Raw genomic sequence first — 12,263 nt, forward strand, 5'->3', positions numbered from 1 at the left:
TGCGTTCCACAAACTAGCTGCCCAACAGAAAGCAGACTGTGAAGTACTTCGTGGTTTGTTAATGACTCTGTAATTTGATTAGCACTGAAGGGGTTTTAGGGTTTAATCTAACGCCTGAACGTTTGTCTGTGCCACTCGAAGAATGACATTGCAAACAGGCAATGGCGCTGCGATGGCTATGGATGTTAGTACCAGGGAGAGGAGGCTGGAACCCACGCTCGAAATCACCCGGACAAGGTAGCGCTTCAAGGGCTTGTGGGATTGGGACGAGGGCGAAATGATAAACAGGGGGAAATGTCCTGGAAGAGCTGGATTACGTCTATGGAAATTTCTTCCCGGAGATGTTTGATTTCTAAGAATCAATTATAGGTTCTCACTTACACTCTTTCTATTTTAACTTCCCTCATTTGCTGAGTGATATAGTCACTGATGATGTCATAGGCATCGCTGTTAGTGGCTTTTGAAAATATCGAGTCCATTTATGGCTCCTCGCTCACTTCCAGAAACACAGTAAGAGGAGATTTTGAGGAGGATCTTTTTAGTGGACAAACTAATTCAGACTGACATTGAGAGACACTCTGGATCTTGGTTTAGGGTGTTAGTGCATGTTGTTCTGAAAGATCACGTCTGTTAAGGTAGTATTCTGTGGAGATGTACTTGATGGTGCCTCAGGTGTTTCTTTCCAATAATTTACTAAACTCAACTTCTGTTCAACTCTAGAGGAGGAACGTCATGTTCGAGCCAACGATCGGGACTACAATGAGAGGTTCAGTTATGCTGTAAGTCTATAAATGTCTTTTATTGGTAACACTTTACAATAAGGTCCCACTAGTTAACATAAGTTAAAGCATTAATGTGCAATAGATTTGTCACAGTATTTATTGATCTTTCTTAATGTTAGTTAGTTCATGTTACCTCAGTTCCATTAAATAATATTAACAAATGCAACTTTTGATTTTAATAATGGATTGAATGGATTGAAATTAACATTAAAGGTACAGTAAGCAATTTCTGAAATCAGCCTAAATAAACACACCCCTCGGTTCATTGCTCCGCCTCCAAAATGCACGAACACACAATGCAGGAGTGCATGCATGTCTCTTTATCATAGCTGAAGTGAAGCAAAATGTGATGACGAACGATTGACAAGGAAGAACAAAATAATTAACATACACTACACAAGAGTAAATTATATACAAGCAAGAGTTTGGTTGTTAGTCGCCAGCAGCACAGCAGCTCCAGACAAACAATGACATTCAAAACTGTCATGTTACTATAGCTAACATTACAACAACAGCAGATCTTGTTTCAGTGAACACATAGAAAAAGATAGAATAGAAAATAGAAGCTTTTCTAATATTAACGCGTGTCCTAAAGCCCTTGTCCGATCATGACCCTTCCTTTTCCAGTGATATTCCTCTGAGCTTTTCTCTTTTGTAATGTCTCTCAGCCATCTCTCTTTCTACAGTCTTTCTTCAAATCTTCCTCTTGCTCACTCTCTCTCCTCCCCCCTCATGAGTGGACACACCCCCTGCTGCTGATTGGCTGCAAGTGCGTTGTGCTGCTCGGCCCGATCCACTTTCTACAGCGTTTCTCAGAAATTGCGTACTGCACCTTTAACTGAGATTAATGAATGCTTTAATGAAAGTTAGTTCATTATTCATTCAAAATAAGTGATTAACTACTTCTGTTCACCAGAAAATCTTGAATTTTTTTTTTTTTTTTATTGTGTTAAATACAATAAATGTTGAAAACAATTTAATCAGCAAATCAGCACATGATTTCTGAAGGATCTTGTGACACTGAAGACTGGAATATTGATGCTGAAAATTCAGCTTTGACATCACAGGAATAAATTACATTTGAAAATCTATTGAATCTATTTTAAATTGTAATAATATTTCACAATATTACAGTTTTTACTGTATTTTTGGTCAATTAAAAGCAGCTTTGGAGAGCATCAGAGCAACTAATGTTCAAAATGTTGAAAAACCCTAATGTTCAAAAACATTAAAAAATCTTACCACTCCAAACTTTGAACAGTAGTGTATCTTTAAAGCACTTAGGTCAACTTCTTCTGTTTTAAAATGTGCTATTGAAATAAACTTTTCTTGTGTTGTAATTGTCAGTTAGAATTAAAACTCAAAGTTAGAATAATTTTCTTTTCTATGATTCTTTCCCAGGACAATTGCATCAAGACAGCAAAATACAACGTTTTCACCTTCCTGCCCATTAACTTGTTCGAGCAGTTTCAACGGTTTGCGAACGCCTACTTCCTAGTACTGCTGATACTGCAGGTTCGCCAGCCTTTTAAGGTCACTTATGAAATTACTGAAGATAAATCTAGGGGCCTCATTTATAAAACGATTTGATCCTGAATTTCATGGATTTGGTTCTACATTACACTGAAAATGTTGTTATGTGTTTGGCAAATGACAATGTCGTTCCAAACCTGTATGACTTTCTTTCTTCTGTACAACACAAAAGAAAAGAAAAGAAAATGAAAGTCCCTGTGGTCCATTGTTGGTTTGGACCCCACTGACTTTCACTGTAAAAAACAGTCCAAAATATCTTCTTTTGTGTTCTGCAGAAGAACGAAAGCCATACAGGTTTGGAACAACACGAGGGTGAATAAATGATGATAGAATTTTTATTTTGGGGCAAACAATCTCTTCAATGTTATACAACGCTAACACTCTGTTGTGTGTTCTAGTTAATTCCAGAAATCTCATCTCTTTCGTGGTTCACCACCATTGTGCCTTTGGTGTTGGTTCTTGCTATCACAGCTGTCAAAGATGCTACTGATGACTATGTGAGAATCTATTCTTGTCCTGTTTGTCTTTACAACTCTGAATACCGCATTCATAAAGGAATAAGCTGAAAATAAGCTAAACCGATGTTTGTTGTAATTTATGTGTTTTGGGATTTTAGTTCCGCCATAAAAGTGATCAACAAGTCAACACCCGGCAGTCTCAGGTACTCATCAAAGGAAAGTAAGTGCATTTATGCCACATATCAGCATTTTCTGCTGTATGTCTTGCTGTTGAGACACAGTTATTGAATTGTAAATGCTTTAAGATGTTTAAGAAATGAATAACGATTGACCTGTAACACATGAAAATATCTCTCTTTCAGACTGCAGATTGAGAAATGGATGAATGTAAGAGTGGGTGATATCATCAAACTTGAGAACAATCAGTTTGTTGCTGTAAGTTTGAATCTTTTGCTAATATATACAGCCTAACAGACTTAACTTTAGTATGGCAAATATAATAAATATAGCGGATATGGTAATCACGATCCAAAGAGTTAAACAACATCAGACATATTATTTTATGCCAATCGCTTCAAAGCTTATGAGCAGATTTAACCCTAATTTATAAACTTTAATTGTCAAAAACTGTTCTGAGACCGATTCATCTCAAATTAGTGAAATTATGGTCAAGATCCAGACTCGCTTCCATGTATGTCTTTAAGGTCAAATTCATCAGTTTCTTTCTTTTTTCATTGGAATGAAATAATTAATTATATCTGTCTGAAGTCTGAAGATCATCAGTCAGTTTTGCTTAAAAAAATGTTGTTAACAAAAAAACGCAATTAGGCTGATGCAATAAGCCAATAATATCTTTTGTAATGACCTAAAACTGAAAAATGGCCAATATTAAATTGTATACTATTTATATTATACTATTTATATTATAAATAAAATCAAATAAAATATATATAAAAATAAAACACTAAAAGCTCAAATAATAAATAATTAAATAAAAAAAGAAATAACTTTATATATATATTTTTTTTTTTCTAAACTTTTTTTATCAGGCAGAAATTTATTAATTTTTTAATTTATAGAATTTAGTAGTGTCCATAGATTAAAATAACTTAACTAATTGTAATGAAATTGAAAAATTAATAAGTTATAATTAGAAATATTAGAAGTTTGGGGGTGAATTAAAATAAGAAATATTGATATCTTGATTTTTAGTGGTTTTAGCTTACTTTAAAGTTTTGCTTTTTTTGTTTAATTTGAAAAACTGTAAGTAATCTTGAGGACCCCTTAGGATTTTTTTGAATCCTAGGTTGAAAGTTTCAAACTTTTGGAAAAAGTTGAAATTTGAAATTTGGTTAAATTTGGTTATTACACCAATTTTCATAACGTTTTACCATATGGTTCTATTGGCTGCCATAGACAACCAGCCAGGAGCGAAATAAAAACGTACAAACCATGGCACCTAAATACAACAACTATACCATCAAATTGCTAGAAAAAGATTTTGATGATCCCAATATGACTGGCATTATCTGCGGACTTTAGTAGATATCAGAGTGGAGTAGACTCATCCAGCACATGATTGATGAGTTTTGCACAGCTTTCAGTGTCCGCTCTCTCTCCTGTGTACAGGCTGACCTTCTCCTCCTCTCCAGCAGTGAGCCCTATGGACTTTGCTATATCGAGACTGCAGAGCTAGATGGGTGAGATGTTTTCTGTGAAATGTGTGTGGTGGCGCTAATATTGCGTGCTTCACTTCCCTTTGGACGTGTTCAACATCCAGCACAAGCATCTCAAATTCGATTTTGTGACTGACTGTATAGCAGTGAGAGCATGACACGATCACGAGCCTCTTTCATTCTATCGACTCTTTCCCCATTCCAACAGAGAAACCAACCTGAAGGTGCGCCAAGCCTTGACTGTAACCTCAGACCTCGGGGACGATGTTGCTAGGCTTGCAGACTTTAATGGTAAAGCTTTTATTCAAACACACACACCATTATTGCACTATCAACAGAAATGAACTTGAGTCAACACGAGTAAACATAAACACTTATTGCATCCGTCAGATCGATTAGATCGATCTCTGTGGCTTTCTCTCGCGGAACCTTTGGTATGCTCGTGTGTTTCTTTCGAGGGAGCGTTTGTAATGAGATTTGTAGTGTTTTCGCTTGGATTCCATTAAAGTTAATCTAGAGTGAAGCCCCTGCATTCGTGAAATTGGAAAATAATTATATTGGCTATAGTACTTTCCAGTGCTATCCACTGCAATCCAGTTCCAATGCTTCTAATTAGGATTAGGGATTTGAACACACTCATTCCATATCGTTTGTAATACGAACATGAGTGATAGTTCAAATTATATGGCTTTAATGGGGTGCTTTTAATTTAGTGTTTGAACAAACATCAAAAATCCCCTTAAAATTCCATTAAATGAGGGTATGCATTGACGTCACTGTCCCGCCGGTACACGGACTGGATCGAATAGGGGAAACTGCGAAAACGCGAGTAAAACAAACGATTATCAGTTTAAACTAAAGGTTGGACTCGATATAGTGTTCCTTACAACTTAAAGGAGTAGTTCACTTTCAAATAAAAATTTCCTGATAATTTATTCACCTCCATGTCATCTAAGATGTCCATGTCTTTCTTTCTTCGGTCGAAAAGAAATGAAGGTTTTTGAGGAAAATATTCCAGGATTTTTCTCCACATAATGGACTTCAAATGGTTCAAATGTCAGTCTCAAATGCAGCTTTCAAAGGCTCTGTACGATCCCAGCCGAGAAATAAGGGTCTTATCTAGCGAAACGATCTGTCATTTCCACAAATTTTTTTAAATGATATACTTTTTAACCACAAATGCCCGTCTTGTACTGTCTCTGAGATGCGCCACACATTACGCCATCAGCCGTCTACCAGGACATTTTCAGAGCACTTCATGCTTCCTTCAGCAGACAAGCTTTATGGAGATGCTGACTTCATTTTCCAGCAGGATTTGCACCTGCCCACACTGCCAAAAGAACCAAAACCTGGTTCAATGACCATGGTATCACTGTGTGATTACTGTGTGATTTCATGTAATATTCAAATTTTCTGGGATTTTGATTTCGCGGGTTTCATAAGCTGTAAGCCATAATCATCAAAATTATAACAAATAAAGGCTTGAAATATCTCACTTTGCATGTCATGAGTCTATATAATATATTAGTTTCACCTGTTAAGTTGAATTCTTGAAATAAATCAACTTTTTGATGATATTCTAATTTTATGACCAGCTCCTGTATATTCATATTGTCCAGCCCTAAAACTTGTACAGTTTTTTTTTGTCAGTGTTTGTTTTAAAACATCCAATTATGCAGAATATACGACTGTAAATATTTAATCGATGAGTTGTGTCAATACAATATATAACAATATAATATATAGGGTATGATTTTACCCCAAAATTCAGCATATTGACACAAAATGATAAACTGCAAATCCACCTTTCGCTCCCTGGAGTCCTGCCATTTGCTTCTCTTTTCTGTAGCTTTCGGCAGTCTGTAAAAATATACCTCAGCTCTTTGCCTCTTTCCTGTTTTAGATGTGTTTTGTGTGTTCTTCGCGGCATTCACGCTGATAAACAATGCTGCTGCTCAGTCTTTTTGCAACTCAGTGGGCGTAATCGCAGTCACTCCGGCCGACGGTGACTTCACGCGCATACCATCTATAGAGATTTTTGTGTCTAATGATAAACGATGATGCAGTAAAAAAAACAATAAACATCTTCCTGTCTCCCAGGGGAAGTCATCTGCGAGCCTCCCAACAACAAACTGGATAAGTTCACAGGGACTCTATACTGGGAAGATAATAAGTATCCTCTGGACAACGAGAAAATGCTCTTGAGAGGCTGTGTGCTCCGTAACACTGATTGGTGTTTCGGCTTGGTCATCTTCGCCGGTACGTTTCTCTTCAATATTCCTCCATTAATTGTCCTAGGCGAATGGCATTTTCACAGATTATTGATTAGCTATCTTGAGTAGATGTTCCTCAGAGACATATTGACCGCTTAGTTCTTCTGCCTCATCTGTAATCAATGTTATTATCTATGCTTAGCTCCTAATGCACACCATGATCTGTCCTGAGATTAACTCTGTTCTGATTGTCTCCATCAGGACTCCAAACCAAGCTCATGCAAAACTGTGGGAGTACGAAGTTCAAAAGGACCAGCATCGACAAACTGATGAACACCTTAGTGCTGTGGGTGAGTGTGTGTGGAGCATGCTGGGAATGATCAACATGTGGCATCTCACTTACTCATGCCGCCAGCCTTTCAAAAGGGCAGTTCATTTTGTTATTGTTAAACGCTTTGCATGTGTTAAAGGGATAGTTCACCCAAAAATGAAAATTTTGTCAATTACTCAATCTCATGTCATTCCAGACCCGTAAAACTTTTGTTCATCTTCGAAACACAAATCTCTGAGAGATTTCTGTCCATAAATCTGGTCATCATATAAGCGATCGTGTTTCTTTAGAAGACTTGGATTAATTAGCTTGATTCATATGGATTCATGAAGCCTCAGAGTTTTGGGTGAATAGAAAGAATAATAGAAAGAAATCACTCAGATTTTATTTAAACCATCTTGATTTGTGTTTCAAAGATGAATGAAAGTCTTTGGAATGACATTAGGGTGAATAAATGATGAGAGAATGGTCATTTTGAGGATTGAAAATGATTCAGTGGAGACATATTTCCTGGTTTTCCAGATCTTTGGGTTTCTCATCTGTATGGGGATCATCCTGGCCATCGGAAACACCATTTGGGAGCAGAGTGTTGGCAGCAACTTTTGGGAGTATCTTCAGTGGAAGCAACTCACGATCAATGCAGTCTTGTCTGGCTTCCTGACCTTCTGGTCCTACGTTATCATCCTTAACACTGTTGTGCCCATCTCACTTTATGTTAGGTAGGTCAGATCATTCAATGTGGTGGTAAACTGGTTTCACTTTGAACATGAAGTGGCAACCCATCACAGTATTGTTTGCTGTAAAAAAAAACATTGACAAAAATGTACCCAAAGTCAGACATTGTATATGTGCTATGTATAGAATCCACTTAAGAAAAACATAATTATGACATATGGTTAATTCAGGATAATTGGGACATTTTTCCCAGTCATCTCAATGGCAAAAAGTGTCCCAGAGTCGAAAGTTGTGTGATTTTTTTTAAATGTCCTAATCTCATAAATTCAGCTTTTTATTTCGCAGTTATTACTTTTTGTCATAATTTTAACTTTTTATCTCATAATTATGACTTGGTATGTAATCATTTATATTTTTAATCTTATAATTAAGATTTTATGGTCTGGTTTCACAGACAGGGCTTAGATTAAGCCAGGATTACTCCTTAGTTCAATTAGGACATTTAAGTAGCTTTGATAAACGTGCCTAAGAAAAAAAAAAACACATTACTGGTGTGCATCTTGAGACAAAACTATGGTAGTGGCATATTTTAAAGTCCCCCTGTAGTCAATAATTTCATCCTTTAAAACTCATCTTTGATCACCAAAATGACATATTTAAAAGTTTTTTCCTTTATTCATTTTATGCCTTTATTATTTATTATTTATGCCTCAATTATTCGTGCCTTAAAATAGCTTGAATGTAACTCTACACCCTTGCCTCATTTAGTAAACCCGGTTCTATGAATATGCAAATTAGCCCCGCCTCCGCTCACTCACACCAGCTCAGAGATCCACTCGTTGATGATACCTGCGTGAAGTTGGCCCCCCACCCAACGCAAAACGTCGTCAAACTATGCTCAATCGTTTGTGCTCCGTTTGTGCTGGTTTGTGCTGTAAAAATTTTCGTTTGTGCTGTTTCGGTTTTTTAGATATTAAAAGAATATTTTTAGGTCATTCTGAGGTCACTCAGCCCCCCCACATGTTCCAAATTCACCCAAAATAGTCTCGTTCGTTTGTGCTTCGTTTGTGCTGGTTTGTGCCGGTAAAATTTTCGTTTGTGCTGCTTCGGGTTTTAAAATATCAGAAATTGAATTATAGACGATGACGTCACCAGCCCCCCCACATGCTCCAAATTCACCCAAAATAGACGCAATCGTTTGTGCTCCGTTTGTGCTGGTTTGTGCTGTAAAAAGTTTCGTTTGTGCTGCTTCGGTTTTTTAGATATTAAAATAATATTAGGTGGTCATTCTGAGGTCACTCAGCCCCCCACATGCTCCAAATTCACCCAAAATAGTCTCGTTCGTTTGTGCTTCGTTTGTGCTGGTTTGTGCCGGTAAAATTTTCGTTTGTGCTGCTTCGGGTTTTAAAATATTATACATTCAATTATTTTTGATGACGTCACCAGCCCCCCCACATGCTTCAAATTCACCCAAAATAGTCTCGTTCGTTTGTGCTTCGTTTGTGCTGGTTTGTGCTGTAAAAAGTTTCGTTTGTGCTGCTTCGGTTTTTTAGATATTAAAATTATATTTTTAGGTCGTTCTGAGGTCACTCAGCCCCCCATATGTTCCAAATTCACCCAAACTAGTCTCATTCGTTTGTGCTTCGTTTGTGCTGGTTTGTGCCGGTAAAATTTTCGTTTGTGCTGCGTTGGGTTTTAAAATATCAGAAATCGAATTATAGACGATGACGTCACCAGCCCCCCCACATGCTCCAAATTCACCCAAAATAGTCTCGTTCGTTTGTGCTTCGTTTGTGCTGTTTTGTGCCGGTACAATTTTCGGCCTTTAAAAAATATATATAATATAATATAATATACATATACATATTTTTTTTTTTACAGTAGCTAGTTGAAGAAAACAAGGTAAGACCGAAATGGATTAAATTAATCAAAAGGGGAAAAAATATCAAAAATTAAATTTTCCACAAAAAATATTAAACATAAAAAAACAAAAACAAACTAAAAAAAACATACGCAATATGTAAAAAATATAATACAAAATACAATACAAAATAAGAGCCTTTCTTAAATGAGCAGTGAGCACCAATAATAATTGAGCACAACATCAACATCTTATGATTTCTAAAGAATAATGTGACGTTGAAAACTGGAGTAATGATACAGAAAATCCAGCTTTGACATTACAGGAATAAATTACATTTGAATTATATTAAATTTGAATTATATTAACATTAAAATATTAATTATATGAAAATATATAATCTATTTATAGGCTAATCATTTTTCACAATATCAGCAGCACTTCCAAACTGTAATACATTATAGATTACTTTGTTACTTTTATTTAAAGGAAATTATTTAGAGTACCTTACAATAAAGGCCGTCTCAGAATTGTAATGCATTAGCTACTCCAGTTACTTTCACCAAAATAACTACAGAAGTAGAACTTAACATTTATAAAACAAACGACTAGGGCTGTGTAACAATATGCAATATGAAACCAAAATCCCGACGCTCCATCCACGGACCTGTGTTGCGGTGTGAGAAGGCAGAATCGCGACACACCCCTTCCAACTCCTGAGTCCAGATCCAATGCTACCACATCTTCATATAACTATTATTTGAAGTTAACATTATAAAATACATAGACTTACACCACAAAAACAGTTGAGGATAAATTCTTTAAAATTGGTCCATTCCAGCGTTATGGACGTGACATTTGCAAGTCAAAACTTGAAGTATAAATTATCAGAAAATGCACTAAATACCAATATATTGAAACTGTCTGTTATATATCCATAGGCTTCTCCCTTAATAAAGGAGTCCAGACATTAAAAAAATATCAGTCTACTCATGCGTTTTATATTTAATATGAGGGAAATAGCATGTGCGTTACATTTTTTTTAGTAATTCTGCGCAAACCAAAAGTAGCCTAATACTAGCCTACCCACCGGATGAAGAAGCGTTGTCTCTCCGCAGAACATAAATTATTCATTTTATTTAATTTTTCGTGTTTGCATTTATGAGGAAAAAACAATGTAACGGACGGAGAACTGCGTTACGGACTGACCACTCTGAAAACGACACTAAAAGACTGCTTTAAAACTTTCACAGAGACCTCAAACAGAAAGCACAAAGCCTTTCGTTAAGGTGAAATTCGTTTTGTATTAATTTTATCTTAATTTTAATCATTGTTTCATCTACCAAATGCCAGGATTTAATAGGCAAAATAAAATGTTAATAGGCCTATATCAGACAATAGATAATCAGGACATAGAGGCGCCGGCGCCTGAACTGCAGTTGGTCTCATAAATGAACCGAAACTCAGCGCCTAGACCTACTTGCATCACAGACATGTCTACTTTTAAACAGAACAATTCAAAACGAAAGAAAACAGACTGCTCTCTGCTTATGTATGAAATGTGCATTTCTCTGTGGTGCGTTCATGAAGATGCAGGCTGGTTGAAGTCATTTAATGGGCTGGTGAAGTCACCGTCTATAATTCGCTTTCATTCACTGTCTAATATTTTAAAGGCCGATGCAGCACAAACGAAAATTGTACCGGCACAAAACAGCACAAACGAAGCACAAACGAACGAGACTATTTTGGGTGAATTTGGAGCATGTGGGGGGGCTGGTGACGTCATCGTCTATAATTCGATTTCTGATATTTTAAAACCCAACGCAGCACAAACGAAAATTTTACCGGCACAAACCAGCACAAACGAAGCACAAACGAATGAGACTAGTTTGGGTGAATTTGGAACATATGGGGGGCTGAGTGACCTCAGAACGACCTAAAAATATAATTTTAATATCTAAAAAACCGAAGCAGCACAAACGAAACTTTTTACAGCACAAACCAGCACAAACGAAGCACAAACGAACGAGACTATTTTGGGTGAATTTGAAGCATGTGGGGGGGCTGGTGACGTCATCAAAAATAATTGAATGTATAATATTTTAAAACCCGAAGCAGCACAAACGAAAATTTTACCGGCACAAACCAGCACAAACGAAGCACAAACGAACGAGACTATTTTGGGTGAATTTGGAGCATGTGGGGGGCTGAGTGACCTCAGAATGACCACCTAATATTATTTTAATATCTAAAAAACCGAAGCAGCACAAACGAAACTTTTTACAGCACAAACCAGCACAAACGGAGCACAAACGATTGCGTCTATTTTGGGTGAATTTGGAGCATGTGGGGGGGCTGGTGACGTCATCGTCTATAATTCAATTTCTGATATTTTAAAACCCGAAGCAGCACAAACGAAAATTTTACCGGCACAAACCAGCACAAACGAAGCACAAACGAACGAGACTATTTTGGGTGAATTTGGAACATGTGGGGGGGCTGAGTGACCTCAGAATGACCTAAAAATATTCTTTTAATATCTAAAAAACCGAAACAGCACAAACGAAAATTTTTACAGCACAAACCAGCACAAACGGAGCACAAACGATTGAGCATAGTTTGACGACGTTTTGCGTTGGGTGGGGGGCCAACTTCACGCAGGTGTTGAACCTCACCGATGACCTGATTGGTTACAAGGTAGTTTGTGACGTCAGAAACACCAGCGATTTAAAAC

The 12,263-nt window shown here is 36.8% G+C and overlaps 1 protein-coding gene across 2 annotated transcripts in view; it reads left to right on the forward strand.

The window, feature by feature from the left end:
- The window catches only part of atp8b4 (ATPase phospholipid transporting 8B4), a 37,191-nt gene that overhangs the window by 8,989 nt on the left and 15,939 nt on the right, over positions 1 to 12,263 (forward strand). The window contains exons 3-13 of one of the 2 annotated variants that reach the window (XM_084397027.1): positions 142 to 237; positions 721 to 779; positions 2,184 to 2,297; positions 2,714 to 2,812; positions 2,932 to 2,993; positions 3,136 to 3,208; positions 4,403 to 4,473; positions 4,658 to 4,740; positions 6,550 to 6,708; positions 6,924 to 7,012; positions 7,516 to 7,712. In XM_084397027.1, coding sequence (XP_084253153.1) covers positions 162 to 237; positions 721 to 779; positions 2,184 to 2,297; positions 2,714 to 2,812; positions 2,932 to 2,993; positions 3,136 to 3,208; positions 4,403 to 4,473; positions 4,658 to 4,740; positions 6,550 to 6,708; positions 6,924 to 7,012; positions 7,516 to 7,712 — 1,082 coding nt within the window. In that variant the 5' untranslated portion in view covers positions 142 to 161. The remainder of the gene's footprint in view (positions 1 to 141; positions 238 to 720; positions 780 to 2,183; positions 2,298 to 2,713; positions 2,813 to 2,931; positions 2,994 to 3,135; positions 3,209 to 4,402; positions 4,474 to 4,657; positions 4,741 to 6,549; positions 6,709 to 6,923; positions 7,013 to 7,515; positions 7,713 to 12,263) is intronic. The other variant, XM_084397026.1, reaches the window with a different exon arrangement.

This window comes from Rutilus rutilus (assembly GCF_951802725.1).
Source record: "Rutilus rutilus genome assembly, chromosome: 23".
Classification (NCBI taxonomy): Eukaryota; Metazoa; Chordata; class Actinopteri; order Cypriniformes; family Leuciscidae; genus Rutilus; species Rutilus rutilus.